General features: G+C 38.9%; 1 protein-coding gene across 1 annotated transcript in view; it reads left to right on the forward strand.

The window, feature by feature from the left end:
- The window catches only part of LOC114358484 (inactive dipeptidyl peptidase 10-like), a 40,254-nt gene that overhangs the window by 20,150 nt on the left and 2,545 nt on the right, over positions 1–17,559 (forward strand). Inside the window, exons 8-13 of the mRNA XM_028312498.1 lie at positions 9,758–9,900; positions 10,295–10,437; positions 14,223–14,346; positions 15,792–16,027; positions 16,328–16,448; positions 17,276–17,417. Of these exons, the coding sequence (XP_028168299.1) occupies positions 9,758–9,900; positions 10,295–10,437; positions 14,223–14,346; positions 15,792–16,027; positions 16,328–16,448; positions 17,276–17,417 (909 nt within the window). The remainder of the gene's footprint in view (positions 1–9,757; positions 9,901–10,294; positions 10,438–14,222; positions 14,347–15,791; positions 16,028–16,327; positions 16,449–17,275; positions 17,418–17,559) is intronic.

Consider the following 17,559-nt stretch of genomic DNA (forward strand, 5'->3'; position numbering starts at 1 on the left):
ATGACGACTCCTTAATAGCATTCCCCATCCCCCACGGGGTAAATCTCCCCATTCCCATACATCACCCGCCATTCAGCGGTTGTCCTCCAAAAGCGGAATAATGAAAAATTATCATTTAAATGAGGCGCTATTATACAGGAGGTTATGTATTTTCAGGCGAATGTTCAGGGTGGAGTGACATAGCAATGTTAAGGTGGATAAATATTTCCTTTTCTGAAACTGTGGCTTTTCTGACCTTGTTAACGTTTGAATTGTTGAACTTTGCTAGTAAATATTCGTATTCAACTCTGTACGTGTCTGTACTTATCTTCTACAATTCACAAATTGTGATTAGATTTTCTTTCCCTCTAAGATTTTTTTTATGCCAAATAGTAGGTATACTATGACTCTCACAGGTCCAATCGTTTCCAGAAAAAAATTGTTTAACGTCTAAGTACCACCTATCCTAGGGACTGAGATCGAGAATCTCCTGGGACAAACTTGACCTTCATGGGTTACCTACATGGGTCTTTATTTTCGGTCAAGCTTTAGATCCTGGATACCTGATTGTAGCGGTGGGAAAGAGAAGGAATATTCTCAGCCTATTTGCTCATTTTGTGTAATGTCTGCCCCTGACTCCTGTGGAAGTGCTTGTATGTTTTGTGTTTATTTAGTAACTAACATAATTTGTTAATAAATGAATACCTGTAGGAAATAGGAGTTCTATCAGTTGCATTAGTTGAATATCGGTATCCCGCTGCATCGGCAAATTGGCGAGTGAATGACCTGCTCCAGATGTAGACCAGCGCTAAGTGTATAATTAGATTTGTCTACAGCGTGATTCAGAATTTTGATCTAAATGTTGCATTTTTTGTACTTGATAAGGATATCTTTAAATAGTAATGTCGCCTAATAAGGCCAAGGGTCTTTAAATAGGAATGTCGCCTAATAAGGACAATAATCTGCAGAGTATAATTTTTCACTCCACTCCATAGCAGGAGCACAACCCTCTCCAATTTAGCAAAAGCAAATAATAATTTGACCTACACTCCCCACGCTGGACAGACACGCTGGACAGACGCGTAGACGGTTTTAGATATTTTTTTAAAGCAAACTTATGTAATGATTGTCTTCATTGTAAAAATCCTCAGGCCCTTTGTTCAGCAGTGGACATCATTTCGAGCCTTTACCGCCAAACTATCGTAAGCGACACTTTTGTCAAAAAACCGTTTTTTATCGATTCTAGTATTTTAAACCGCAACGGACCCATCCCTGTTGGTGTTTCCCGCCAAAAAAAAACCGTTACAAAGTTACAGCAAGTGCTAAAATTATCGTGAATACACATTTTTTCTAAAACTTAACGTAAGCGACACATGCATTTTATCGCAAGCGACCGCACTTGTTATCGCAAGCGACATTAGCGCTTCACTGTAGGCGTTTACTAATAAACAAACCTGTTGTTTATATCAGCAAAAGTTCTGATGCAATTAGAGATTGCAATCGAATATTCGAATATTCGAATTTTTAATTTCAAATTATTATTCGAATAGTAAATTAACATGTATTCGAATATTCAAATATTACAAAAATAAACAGAAAAGATAGAAAAAAGACGACTTAGTGTTTGCAAATGCAGTCGGAAGCATCAAATACATATCACCAACTAAAAAAACTAGTCATTGATGTTACCGACTGCATTTGTGAACACTAAGTTGTCTTGTTTCTACCTTTTCTGTTCATTTTTACGTAGTTGTGTTTCTTTCGCTACTTTGATACACATAGTATAAAAGNGAAACTATTCGAATAATATTCGAATATCACTGAAAATTTTTTCGAATATTCGAAATAGAAAACACAATAAGTGGTTGAATAAGTGGTGTTAATTGATTTGTACAAGAAGAAATTTCTCATGAATAAATAATTTTTGATTATCATGTGGATATTTCATTTAAAAACCTTTTAAAATGCCTATTTATTTGACAATTATAATTTCTTGGACATAGTAATTTTGATAGGTAATGTTATCGTAAACGCCCGAATATCTATAGACTGTGACAGCAAAAATATTGTATGCGCCATAAATGGCATAAATACTCATTATTTTTGTTTTATTTTCAGTCATATATTTAAATCTCTAAAAATCATTAACGTATGTCATTTTTCTTGTTCTTAGCACACTTCTGATTAAAAATATTTAAAAAAAACCTTCTCCTGTAAAATTTGGTTTTTGTCGGTTGCGCTAAAATGGCGGTAAAGGCTCGATTTGGCTCGAATGAACGGCAGTTCTTTGCGAATGAAATACCCGATTTAGTTAGTAGAACTAGCAACAAGGCTTATTAGTTCCCTCTGAAACGGAAACTGGTAGACTTATAAGTTGCTAAAAAGAAACCTGTCTCTTAATACCTACCTTGTTCTGTATAAAGCAATGCATTTTTTTGTACGGTTCGCTTTAATTTTTTTTCCAAACATACGTGTACATAGAACCAACAATAATGTACCTTAATTCGATCAGTACGCTCACTCGTTCCCAGCCAGCCAGTGTAACCACAACACCGGCGCCTATTGTGGTCAGCCACCGAACCCGTTGGGCAGGTTTAAAATGGCCACTGTACACGGCTCAAATTGGAGGTGCTTAATTACAGATTACAGCGGTTAATGAGCTGATTAACTAAATGTTCACTTATTAGGTCGTCGTTTCAGTCGAAAGACGTCCACTGCTGGACAAAGGCCTCCCCCAAGGATTTCCACAAAGACCGGTCCTGCGCCGCTTGCATCCAGGTACTTCCCGCGACCTTCACCAGATCGTCGGTCCACCTAGTGGGAGGCCTGCCCACGCTACGTCTTCCACTTATTAGGTAGTTGACACCAATAACCAAGATTTTGAAGGTACCTTGAATTATGTCTTTAGCCAAAGTCTAGTCGTTTTGACAGTTCATAGTAGGTATCAATGAGGGATATTTATTCAAATTTATTGTATTTGCGCTCAACAGTTAGCGCCACTGTCTTATTCGCTAGCGAATGACAGGACCTTACTCTACAGTGGCTCCAACGGATAAGGGAAAATAAATACGATAGCTCTCCTTGACTAGGGTTTCCACTACACTATGTTGTTACTAAGTATTTATTGAAAGCCGCCTTAAGAGAGGAGGACGAAAGTTTTCCAAGAATTATTATAATTAATTCATTTTAATTTTTAATAAAAAGCACAGCACATCCTGTACAAATTGCAAGTGCAACATTATTGGCGCGTATCATGGCGCGGGCTCAAGTTTGACGTCTGGCAAGTGCGTCGTCTGACGTCACACCAAATAAAGGAAATAAATACAGTAGGTGCCATAAAAATGTATAGAGATTGAATAGGCACTTACAGGGCAGATATATGTACCATCCTAGGCTGCATCTCATTTAACACCAGGTGCGATTGCGGTCAAATACCTGCCTTGTCAGGCATAAAAAAAACTTTTTCAAATCAATCCAAATCACGAGGAAGCTGGAATGACGTCACACCACAACGCACCAAGTCCCTGTAAGTAACTGTAGTTTATCCACAACGAGAAAGCTCTTGGCCTGCATCTCACCTGATGGAAAGTGATGATCAAGCCGAAGATGGAAGCGGAGCTTCACCCGGAATTGTCAACCACAGAGGAACTGACTATCTTACCTCCTGCTGCTACTGCCGGAATACAACAATGTTGTTAACATTGTTGTTGGCGACAGACTTGCATCTGATCCCTATGCGTGTAAAATCACGCTGCTAGTTGCACGCGTGTAGCCCGCATAATACGAAAAATATATTATTATCCTTCCTATCCCACTTCCTACTAATATATAAATGCGAAAGTTTGGATGTCTGGATGTTTGTTACTCTTTCACGCAAAAACTACTGAACGGATTTTGTTGAAACTACAGTATTATTGTTCATAACCCAGAATAACATATAGGCCATAATTTATGACGATATGTGACAAACTAAATTTCACGCGGGTGAAACCGCGGGCAAAAGCTAGTATGAAATAATGAAAATAATGCCAACATGCGGATTAAATCCGCACGCGTGCCGAAATTCACATCTCAGGAAAAAACACTTATAAAAGATGAATGCAGCTTTTTTTATAACCGCGTCTACTTTGGCTAAACACAAATTATTTACAGTAACAGTTAAATATCTTACAGTTAAAAGACTTAACATACGAAGATGACGCTTCCATCTTCGGCCGGATCATCACTTACCATCAGGTGAGATACAGGCCAAGAGCTTCCTCGTTGTGGATAAAAAAAAAGTTACAGAGCTATCCTTAGGATATTAGTTTATATGTATAAAAGACGTAAGTAGAACAATAGCTTATAATAAAAAGTATAAACCTACTTCATCTCTTTACATTAGGTATCAGATATGCTTGTAATAAATGGTTTATGGTACATTTGATCGGGGTGATTGATTGTAAATTGTATGATCAATCTTCGGGAATACGAACGATGGGATCCAGAAATTATATTGGTTTTCTATTATGGGACCACTAAATAAATGTCATTGTAGATTGATAAAAATAACTCGTTAGATTTTGTTACTTCAACCACAACTAACATAAGAAAACGTATGTCTGTTTTTATGGATTTTTGTATTTATTTAAATGCTTAAATATTTTAGCAAGCTGAAGTGGCAATGAGCAGGGCACATAGTACGCAGAAGTGATGGCCGATGGGGCAGAAAGGTTCTGGAGTGGGGCCACGTGCCGGAAAACGCAGCGTGGGACGTCCACCCACAAGGTGGACCGACGACCTGATAAAGGTAGCAGAAAGGCGCTGGATGCAGGCCGCTACCAACCGTGCGATGTGGAAGTCATTGGGAGAGGCCTATGTTCAGCAGTGGACTGGACGTACTGTGGCTGAAATGATGATGATGATGATGATGATATATTTTCAAACATTATTTTTCACCTGAAAACCACATTAGTGAAGAAACGGGTAAAAAAAAGTCTTAGAAAACATTTATTTAGTGCATAGCTTTTAAAAAGCGCTTTTACATCTCCCTGTATTACTTTAACGCAGCCTCGGCTTAGGGACAATAAATGAAACCTCAGTTAAGATTGTCAGCCTCATCTTTATGGGTCCCACTACCTCAGGTGGGAAGAGAACCCAAAACCTTTTGCTTGCCTCTGATCACTGAGCTACAGTTTTTGTTACATGAGTATTTTCTTCCACGCTCCGTCAAGCAATCATTGATCAAATCGATTATAATATTGTCTAGAGGGCGGCAATAATAGCAGTAATCAATCGAATCGACATAATTAATTGGAATCGAGTTGTCATATCGATAATTGTTTTGTTACGTTTATTATAGCAACTCGATCGGTTTTCTTTGAGCCCGTTGGAACAAAGAAATATTGTGCCCATTAGACAAAAGAAATCACAATTCATAAGAACTTACGACCTCTTGAGACGCTCGAGTTACGTTTTTATGAAAATACGAGGTTATTTTGTCATCCCATTTTGATTTTTTTTTTACTTACTTATTCTTATTTCATTTCAATTTACAAATATATTATTTTGATGGTTGAGTATACCCTAAGCGAATATCACATGCCGAAATAGTGTTCCATATTACCTAATACAAAACCAAAAATTATTTTTTGACCAATATTTTTTTAGCATTTATGAACTTCAGAAATAATTAAATAACCCTCCTTCTGGTGCAATCGGGTAAAAAGTAAGGTAGCCCTTAAGGAGCACTTTACATGCCTCCTTTTTTTCCAGTATTAGGTAGGATAGGATGTCCTTCATCATCATCATCATCTTTAGTCTTCTCTACATCAGGACCACCCCATATAAATGTACATAAAATATTATAATGTCACTTACACCAGGACCGGTCTTTGTGGAAATCCTTGGGGGAGGCCTTTGTCAGCCTTTGTCCAGCAGTGGACGTCTTTCGGCTGAAACTAACGAACGAACGAACACTTATATCAAATGAATCATGTGCATTATCCACAACAGAAACATACAATTGAACATTAAACACTGAATTGCATACTAAACGTGCTATTCCGAGCACAATAATAGCGTAGCCATGTATCAAGTACTGACGTGCTTTACAGCACAGTAAACGTAAACCAGAACCAAGATATTACATAAACGTAGTATTAACGTTTGGGTACTGATTTTACTATTATATTGCGAAATAGTCGATAATATGGGACTATTACTCAAACTACAGCATAGACTCATGTGTCAGCAGGCTAACTCAAATGCATTTTAACTATAGAAGTCGCCTGTCAAATATTTTTAGTAATTTTTGAACTGATTTACAGTTTTACCGCGGACGAAATGACACTGATTGAGTGTGAGGGTCGAGTTTTTCCAAAAAGTAATAAAACATACCTTAGGTATTTATTTATGAAAATCTCTATTAGTCATTTTACAGTTATATGGTTCCGTTATTAGTCCCGTCGAAAGTTTTTGGTACCGGTATAGTTCTTGCACTCACGGAACTCACGGAAGCGAGTGAGCTTTACTTGTGCGTTGCACGTGTACGTATGTACATGCAAATAACGATAGTTGAATGACTATCAAAACTTTTGACAAACGAACATTAGCGAGTCACCAAACATGTACCTAAAGCTCACTCGCCTACGTGAATTGCAACAACTATAATAGAAACTAGATAATTTAGCAGTTTATTTATTAACTTTGACCTGGAATGATATTACCTATTTAAGAGGAGCCAATGCACGTACAAAATAGAATTAGGTATTCTATTTCTCAGATGCTTTAGGGCTTCTAGATCTACACAGTAAAGGAGAACAACCACTTTCTATGAAGCGTTGGGCCCAGTACTAAGTTATTTGTACAGCTACAAATTTTATGTCGTTTTTATTATTAATATAATACGATTCGCTTTCAAATACTTGTAACGACTTAACGCTTTAAATTAACTGAAACTGAGAATATACGCAATTTTATGAAGAAAAAGCATTTCAATTCGCAACATATCAACACGCCTCTTCGAGTTACGAGCATCGCAGCAACATAATGGCGCCGTATTGCGAGGAACATCACTCATCGTGATTCACAATGATTACCACGACCACTCTGACAAGAGTGTACCGACTGAGCAGAAAAAACAAAAATGGACCTTGCTAAGACGTCATAAGCTCCAATAAACTAGTTTATTATTGTGTTCAATGATATTATATAAAAACAAAAGCAGATATGTTATAAGCGCTCGCGCTGTGAATACTCAAATACGTCCCAATTGGGACGTCTTGTGTTTAGTCTTCGTGTGGCCTGCGTCGTGCGCAATCGCGTGCGTACCACACGGTAAGTTCCTGTGTTCTTACCAAAATAAATAAAAATGCCATCGTGTGAGTTTCGAAAGTGTACCAATTATGACTCTAAAGTAAACAAAATACAAGGGATCTCTTACCACATGTGATTATGCAAAATTATTTAGTATTTATATTTTCAACTAGCTTTCCGCCCGCGGCTTCGCCGAATTTTGTCTGTCACAGAAAAACTTTATCGCGCGCGTCCCTGTTTCAAAAACCGGGATAAAAACTATCCTATGTTCTTTCCCGGGACTCAAACTATCTCTATGCTAAATTTCATCAAAATCGGTTGCGAGGTTTAAGCGGGAAAGCGTAACAGACAGACAGACAGACAGACAGATGACAAAACGAATTATTTTCATTCATTATTTCATTCAATCATTTTAGTTTTGTCATCTGTCAGTACAAACCTTCTTAAAGATCAAATACACTGAATTGTCCCACCCGTGACATTGACAGGGGGCGCCACCGTCAATACCGGATCGCTGGTTCCGATTTTTGCCATGTTAGAAACTATATAGTTGAACGATGGTGGCGCCCCCCTGTCAATGAGTTTGGTGGGACAGTATAGTGTATTGAGTCTTTAATCGATTGACTTTTAACGTTCCATTTTACGTTATCTTAGATTAAATCATTAATTCGTTTTTATTATTGTATACGACTTACGACATCAGTTAAAATTATCATTTTTACCGTAAAATACTCCCTAATGTATGCGTAATATAATATCTAAAACCTACCAATGTACAACTCTGTACAAACTTGGGCCCAAAATGGTTGTTCTCCAAACAGTTGTAATTATTTGACGAGAACAATACCCAAATACAGTTAATTTATTTGGTGTATTGTGTATGTTGCGACAAATAATTACTCGTATTATAATTTGGGTATTATTTGGCTTTCAGTTCACCTATAGAATATCTAAAATATCTATGCAACAATCTAGTATTAGTTTCACTGGATGGAAATAAACTTAAAAATACGCAAAGGAGTTAAACTCTCTACCAAAACTAGTTTCAAATTCACCAAACTTCATGCAGCAGTAATACAAGTAACCACGAACAACTTTCTTTAATTCTAAGGGAAATACCCCGCACGAGTTAGCGGGTAGTTTTGGGCTAAAATCCAGTGTAATTAGAAAACTTTCTGGACACAGACAGGTCACCAACGTGGGTCAAACCTGGACTAATCTAGGATCAGGTTAAATGGATAACACAGGATTTATTTTTGTAACTAGACTTTGTCCGGGCCTCGCCTGAATTTTGGCCGGGCTTAGAAAGAAATCCCCTGGCTAATAAAATGTTACACGTACAACAGTTTGAAATTTAATTTTCATACTAAACGTCACTTTGAACAGTGTTCAAATCGCGTGTAACTTTTATTAGTAGGTACCTATGGGCACAAAAGGGGAACAGTCTTTATTTAACGCGTTCCCCGATCGTAAACACTTTTTATAATGGTAACCACAAGCAATTTAATACATTCTGTCCAATCCAGGTTAAATTAGCTGTAGCCGCGACTTTGTAGCATGAAAATAGTTATTTGTTTCGTTTTTCAAGATTTTTTATTGGTCGTAGCGTGAAGTTACACCTAGGTATAGCCTATATCTATATCCTTCCTCGATAAATGGACTATCTATGACAAAATCATTTTTTGGACCAGAAGCTCTTGAAAATAGCGCGTTCAATCAATCAAACTAAACTCCTCAGCTTTATAATATTAAGCATAGAAGTATAAGATTACGAAACTCCTCATGTTCCAGTCGTCGATTGAAAGAGCCTATCTAAAAAGTTTAAAGTTCCTATCAAACTCAAAAGCCGTGGCATATCTACCTACACCCATAATATTATGGTGCTCGGCCTTCAACTGGTCGGAACAAGTGAATTGCGGCTCAACAGGTGACCTGCTTGAGCTGTCGTTAACTTTCGCCAGGCTATTTGTTATCGCGAACCACAGGTAACAGATTGAGAAGCAATCGTTAAATTGGTTAAAGGATTTGGGAGAGCATATTGGAAAGTGGTGTTCTTCGAGCGTATTGTACACTATAAGTAAATGATTTATTGATATGTGTTGCCTAATGCTTGTCTCGCTCGATACGAGTTCTGATATTAATAATTACCTAATTAAATACTGGTTTAATGCTTCTGTGAGTCAGTGGTTAAATAGCTAGGATTTCTCAAAAAGTTCGGGTACGATTCTCATGTGAGTTACATATAATGTAAAATCACTTTGTGTTTATTTTGAATTTTTTAATTGACGCACCAGGAGATATACCTCATCCTTCCGATGAAGGGAGCTCTACATAACCTATACGGCCCTTGTCCCCATTAAAATGTCCAGCTACCAAAAGTAAACATTTAAACTCCCGCTGGGAATCGCACCCAGGCCAGGATCTATGGGTCTCAGACAGGTGCTCTTACCAGAGGCTCATCAATTTATCTCTATTGTTGCAGAGGAGGTCCTCAAGTCCCGGTCAGCATTATGGATGTCAGCTGACGGCCACATGGTGCTGTACGCCACCTTCAACGATACTCTTGTGCATGAGCAGAAGTTCTCCTGGTACGGCCCCGCTTTGGACACTGATGACCCCTCAAAGGTAAACCTCATCCATCATCATCAGCATTTACACAGAACGTCCACTGATTAACAGTGAAGAGGCCTCGCCCAATGACTTCTAGATTAACCTATTGGAAGTGGTCTGTCCACCTTGTGGTTAAACGTTCCACGGGTCATCATCATCATCATCTGGTCATTTAGTTTCAGGAGCACGACTCTCTCTAATTTCCCAGAGTCATATAGAGGATTGGGCCTACACTAACCCCGCTAGCGGCGAGTGGGGAAGGCCTGATGTTCGTATATTTGTCCCTTAGTCGCCTCTTCCAACCTCCCTAAGAACGGTGAAAGTGGTTCTATTCTACTCGGCAAACATGGCTCATAAGTGTCTAGAATATCTTTAGATTAATTATATTTAAATGTTTTATTTGTTACAGACATATCCAGAGATCAGGAGTGTCAGATACCCGAAGCCTGGCACCAACAATCCCACAGTGACGCTGACGGTGGCTGACATCGCCGACCCCAAACACATCAGGACCAGGCACCTGACACCACCCAAAGTTATCATTGAAGAAGGGTAAGCTTGCACTTTTTATATTTTAAAGGACAATATTGGTCAATTGATAGCTTCTGGAAGTATCTTCTGACTAATGTTGAAAATAATTTTAACCCTAGAACTTTAAATCACAGTCATAGGGATAAATAAATGAAAGTTGCTAAGTTCAAAACTCGAGAACGGCTGGACCAATCTGGCAATTTTTAAGGCACACGGAAGGTTTTTATGAAGAAAAAACTTTCTGAAAGAACGAAATTCATTCGAGCGAAGCCACGGGTATTAGTAATTAACGGGAAGCTAGTTAGTAAATAAAAGGGATTAATTAAGAGAAAAATAAGTCACACCTAACATTATGGGTATAATCGCTTGTAAAACGTGAGGTAGTAAGTCCTATTATTATCATGATACGACGACAAATAAAATGTTATGCAACTTACATCGTTCACTTTTAACACCGCTATTTATTTTTTTCTCCTCAGAAGAGGGCTACATAAATGTAGGTACTATTATTGTCAATCTGAAACTAAAACTGTCAGTGTCGAGTGTAAAATAGAAAGAAAGAAAGAAGAAAGAAAGATACATTTATTACAATGGATATCACACAAATACTGGCAATTACATGGACATGACAGTGGCACATAATAATGGAAGTAGAAAAAAAAAACAAGAGTAAACTGAGCGGTGCCACCCATTGACCAACAAGATGCCCACTGCAACGGGACCCCACTCAGCATATGCCGAGGCCCACGGTGACGAAGGCCACGGCGCTGGTTTTCAGTGTGCCCCATGCCGAGTGAGGGTCACGGACCATTGGTTAAATAAAATAGTAAGCTGCATAATATTTTCTAAACATACATAAATAGTAATATTAGTGCACAGATAAATACAAAAGGCTAAAATAAAATAGTTATCGATATAACTAGAGATTTCATCGTATCCTACCTATTGTGTGGGCATTGTAGAGAGCTCTAGCCGCAGCTATCGAATAACTTGTCAGTAGTTTGGACAAAGATTTAACTGAGTTATAGTGGCGGATCCTAAGGGGATGAATTGACGCGATTAGCTGGCTCAACGGCTGTTGGAGTTTGCTTTGATTTATATTTAGTTTTGATAATAATATTAAGGATTTGCCACTTTTTGTTGATATTTTGTAACCGTTATAGTTTTAACGATTCTGCACTAACTAATCTATGTCCGCAGCGCACGCATCCTTATCGCTCTAACGTCAAAACAAGATCGCTTTCTCTTTCTTAACTTGAACATGGCGCATGGCGTCTTGATTGTTTGCATAAATAATTGAAAATATAAATACTAAATAATTTTGCATAATCACATGTGGTAAGAGATCCCTTGTATTTTGTTTACTTTAGAGTCATAATTGGTACACTTTCGAAACACACACGATGGCATTTTTTATTTATTTTGGTAAGAACACAGGAACTTACGGTGTGGTACGCACGCGATTGCGCACGACGCAGGCCACACGAAGACTAAACACAAGACGTCCCAATTGGGACGTATTTGAGTATTCACAGCTGTTATCACATACTCCGTGATCTTTTTTCTTTGCTTTTGTGTACAATATTTGCCACATATTAATAAAAACTGGTGTTAACACAAGATTACATTACGAACTCACATTTTTAAGACAAAAAGCACTTTAGAACTTAAATTTAGACAAACTGAAAATTTCAAGGTCTAATAGCTGATCAGTAAAATTGTAGTAACTTAATACGTGAAAAGATAATTTTAAAATAAATTCGATGTATCCTCAGTCTTTAGAATCTGAGTGATTAATTAGCATCAATTTATGTGACCGTAATAAATTAAAGAATATAATTATAAATTATAACACTAACATATTAAAGTAATTCACCTTTTGGCTGACTAGTGCGTTTATTCATGAAATAAACAAAGAAAAAAGCCAACCCGAGCCCCGAGCGAACGTTAATAGCCTTAACACGTAGGTATGTCTCTTATTTTATAAATCATTAGTTTATTTGTTGGGAAGTATTTCATAACCACCGCTTTATTTCTTAGCATCGCGATAAAACATTCTATAGGCTCCTAATCAACCAATAGGTATGAAAATTAATACCAAGAAGCAAATTACTTTTATAGGAGAGTTATAAATTTAACTAAAAACACCCATCCATGGTCCGCCTAACTAAAGTTAAAGTTATGTTTTATAATTTTCTATGATTAACGGGACTTTATCAATGTAATAAAAATGAAAATGTAACATATTATTAGAAATATATGGAATTAATTAGACTTAGCTCACTAACACTTATTTAAAAGTTTGTCACACAAAGGCACAACTCCAAATTGGACCACAGTCGCGGGGGCCGGATTCGACAAATATCGGCATGTCTCTGATTCAGCCCTTCTAGCGGGAAGATAGATGAAAGTATGGAAGGGGCACAACATGTAGAACTCTTTAATCTGATCGTTGTTTTCGATTTCTGTGAAAGCCATCTTGTAGAACTGACGAAAATATGCCTCTCTAGTACAAAAAGTAAAAAACCAAAAATTTTGAGTTGTGCCCCTATATTATTAAGGGTGCGATATCTGCTTTTGTTTTTATATAATATCATTGGTACCACTGCTTTGGGATAATAAATAAATGGGACAGTGGGCCAGATACAACAGAATATTTCATTAATGTCATAAATAATTAAAAAATAAATGATAACAGGAGAAAGAACACTATTTCGAATCGGATAGGGTTCTGTTTACCCGACTGCGCCAGAACGAGGGTTATATTTTTACAATTGCTACACCAATAACCAAATTCGTAGTTTGTGGTAAAGTCCTTTCAGCTATACCTAGATATAATAATAAATGTCTCTGCCCCGAATACCGTAACAACCTAAATATTTAGCGAAGCAAACCACTCGATTGCTCAAAATGATTAATGGTACCCTAAGTTTTATAAATGTCTCAAAGATTACATAGAAGATTACCAAAATAAGCAACTCATTTACTGCGACACTTCATTGTTATTTATTTTTGTACTGATATCATTAACGAAGTAAGTTGGGAAAGTTGTTTCCCGGAAAATGATAGTATTAATAACCTTCTGAGTATTTATAGACGTGTAATTGATATTCTTGTACTTGATATGTAGTCGCGTCAATTAGGTACATAATTACAAGAATTAAGCCGTGAAAATCAATTATAATTCAAAATCAAGCATAGGTAGCTGTGATGAAGTCCTGTTAATATTTATTTCAATGGAGTTTAATCATTTTATGTAAACATAAAATTTATTTCCTGGTTTAGTCCCAGTATCCTTACTGGTTGGGTTTCATTGGAGGCCGAACTGTTCCTGGCTATACAGGATTTGAAATACTGTAATGGACATATAAATGCTGGGGTTAGTCCCAACCCAACCCTGGTTATGCAAGAGTGGCAGAAGTGGAAAAGAGAAGTTTTGAAGTCTGTTGATAGTGCTAAAGAAGTAGCAGTGGTGGAAAGAGGTGGAATTAGTCCTGAAAAAGCCTATACATGACTTGCAGCGGAAAACGAAAAGTGGGATTAGTGCCGTTGTATACCTAGTCGAAGTGGTTGTCCCGAAGTGGTGGTAGGGCAAGCTATATTAATTGAGACGTGTATAAGTGCCCTACAAAGGGCCTATGTACTGAATGAACTATTAGAATTTTAATTTTTTTAATTTTGATAGCATCTCAGACATCTTCATTGCAAAATAGCACCAGTTACAACCGCATAAGATATAGATGTCATAGTTTTTAACGTGAATGATGCCGTCTGTACAATACCAATATCCTCTTTTTATTTCACAGTGACTACTATTTCACCAGTGCTCAATGGGTGTCCCTAACAGAGGTATGCGTGGTGTGGCTGACCAGAACTCAAAACCTCTCCGTGGTGTCCGTCTGCAAGAGCCCCATGTGGTACTGTCAGGAGGTAGGACGATTTATCTATCCTTTTCCCGCCCATAGTGACTGGGTGAGAAAAAGATAGCCATTCAAATCAGGCCAGAGTGTTTTCAAGCAAAAAACGTCATCTGCTAGACAAAGGATGGACAAGGATTTGCACAACAACGGTCCTGCGCTGCTCGCATCTAAAGCCTGGTCTGCGAGCACGTATAATTTTGTCCAATGACCCCAAGCTACCCATCTTTATCGCTCGCGCGTAATTATGTTGCTGTCGCGCTCGCACACTCACTGCGGGCGCCCGTTGCACAGTCGCGACAACAATATAATTACGTGATTCGACCTTCACCAGCTCGGCTGGATCGGTTGACATGAACTGAGATTTGCAGAGCTTCACGAGGGTGGTAGTCCATTGTCCACTCTTACACTCGTATTCGCAAACGATGCTTGCTTAAGTGAAGCAGCAAATCGAACGCACAGCGTTGAATAGAGCTATGTGATTGGTTCGTGTGTCACCTTGTGGGTCCACGCGCAATGTTTGTGAATGCGGGCGTTAGCTTCATAACATAATTAGACCCAGGTCATGGTACTGCCAGCGTCAAATAGTTCGTGACACCCAAAGTGGACAACACAACCTTATTTAAATTGCAACAAAAACGTGTTGTGACGAACTAGTTATTTGACGCTGACACCGGATAGACGGTTATTTAGGCCGTTCGATGAACTATGAAAAGTCAAGGTTGGTCAAACACTGCCATAATGAATTGTGAACTGCTATAACCCAGAAAAAAGCTAGATGAAATAAAAAGAGCGCCTAAATAATGAGCTCTTGGCAAGATATAATCTGGGCGATCACGCGAGAAGTAAATCGAAGCCTATATACTTTTATCTTGTAGTTTACCTAGTTACTAAATTAACCTTCTGAATTTCAGTACAGAATGACTTCACAAAATATTTAGGTTACTGGTTACTCGTAATTTTCATAAAGTCAAGTCAATGTTTGAAGACGGGTTTTAAAACTCCCCGCAGATTACATCGATACAGTCGCAATGCGGTCGCCAGTTGTGTGCCCTCGCCCACATAAACGAGCTTTTGTCGCGATGCAAACGCAATACTGTCGCGCTTCTGTCGCGATGCAAACGCGATTCAGTAACCCTCCCTCCGTTCTCTCCCCGATATCGTCAGTCGCGCTGCTGTAGCGCGTTAGTAGCGCGTTGGCATCGCTTCAGATTCTGTAGTGCGTTGCAAATGCGACAAACGCGCGTTTCGTTAACGAGAAACAGCATCACTACAAAAAGTCGCCGTGGGCAAGGACCCTAATCGGTGTAAATGTATGTACTTCCGTACATGTTCATACTGATAATTACTAAGTAATACGAAGCTGTTTCGTCTTTATCTTCTTTAGTGTCGTATCGAACTAAATGTCATAAGGCATTATCTGCCAAATAAACTTTATTGACGTTCAATCTCCACCAGGTATACAGGATATCCTCCGGCAACGACGGCTGGGTGGAATCAGCACCGTCCCCCCTCTGGTCTGCCGGAGGGGGAGCCCTGGTCACGTTAGCCCCCATCAGGGACGGACCAGCAGGCCTGTTCAGGCACATAGTGAGGACTGAACATAATGCACACGGGCCGAGAGCACTACCTCTTACGCATGGCAGCTTTGACGTGGTGAAGCTGCTAGCGTGGGATCATACGAATCAGCACATGTGAGTTGTCCAAATTGTTGTGTCTATAAGGGTGAATTTCCTAGTTATTTATGATTTTCGCTAATCTGAGTAAAGGCCATGAGCTTTTCCTCACGGTGCACTTCTTATTTGATCACTTATTTCCACTTTACTGACTATAGGATACATCATTATCAACTAAATCCTGAAACTATCATTAGACCTGACTAAGATTACTTTAAGAAAAAAATATTTTTAATACGTCACACCTTCGTCCAGAATCAACCTTAATAAATGTGGCCCAATGTATTACCCAGTTTTATGTACGATCTTCTCTCGTAGATACTACCTGGGTATCCCCGAAGGCAAGCCAGGCCAGCAGCACCTGTACAGAGTGTCGTCGGAGCCGCCGCGGCCCGGCTCGCCGCAGAAGCTGCCTTACTGTGTCACGTGTAATTCACAAGTAAGTACACCATTAGAAAAATGTGGTTATCGTACATTATCTCCTAAAAGATTGCAGTTCTGCTATATCAAAAATTTGTACGAGCAGTACAAATGGGTGCCCAGTTTTAGCGGAGGACCTTTAATTGAACGAACTATACAACTTAGCACAACTGTCCGCCGACTCTGAGCGGATCGGTTGCCACATAATGTCAAGTTAGGCCCAGCTTCCACCAAAACAGAGAGGCGAGGAGATGTGTTTGAATAACCAATCAGAGGTTGAAGATTCCGAGTGAAGCTCGCTTTCACCTTCGGCCTGATCATCACGTACCATCAGATAAGGTACAGGCCAAGAGCTTCCTCGTTGTGGTTAAAAAAAGATTTCAGTTGTTTATATCTCCAGATCACCTCTCCACTCTGCTAGGGTTATTCAAACACATATTATCTTCTCCTCTCCGTTTTGGTGGAACCTGGGCCTTAGGCCTTAGAGGCGACCACGAGTGAGTTCGCAAGCGATAACTGCGTAAATTGCACTCAGAAGTTATACGAGTAGAGAGGTAAACAGGAACCAAACAGTTTTCTTAATGGGGATACAGCGTAAACTATTTCTTATCAACGTAACCTACGACAGAGTTGTCCCTCAGTGTTTCGCGTGCATTCTACGAAAAAAGCAGTCCCGGGAAAACACGTAGCTGGTCAGCGACATGTTCCGCAACATGTTGCTCCATTTGTCCCCTAGTGTATTTGTCGTTAAATGTGGTAACGCCAGCTACTTGTAGTCAGGTCTGTCCATTTCAGCCATCATATTTTGAACCTTACCTCTTCATCATACAGTGGTATTCTCCACAGCCATCGCCGTCCATCAACCTAGAGTACTACGGCAGCTTGGCGTCCTCAGGGGACAGTACTTGGGACGCGGACTGGGATGAGGAGCTACCAACCGCCACGTCCCCCTCGCCCTCCAATAAGAAGAGGAAGAAGAAACACCCTGGTACTGTTGCTTATTGTTCTTGTGCTGTACCAGGTTATCACTATTGAGTATTGGGGTATTTCTCATCGCCACGGTTCTCATCGTCACCTTCGTGGCGAATTTTATTTCTAACTTATTTCAACTTTTTTTAAACAAAAATTGT

This window comes from Ostrinia furnacalis, unplaced genomic scaffold (genome assembly GCF_004193835.3).
Source record: "Ostrinia furnacalis isolate ACB-3 unplaced genomic scaffold, ASM419383v2 OfSCF0058, whole genome shotgun sequence".
NCBI classification, from domain to species: domain Eukaryota; kingdom Metazoa; phylum Arthropoda; class Insecta; order Lepidoptera; family Crambidae; genus Ostrinia; species Ostrinia furnacalis.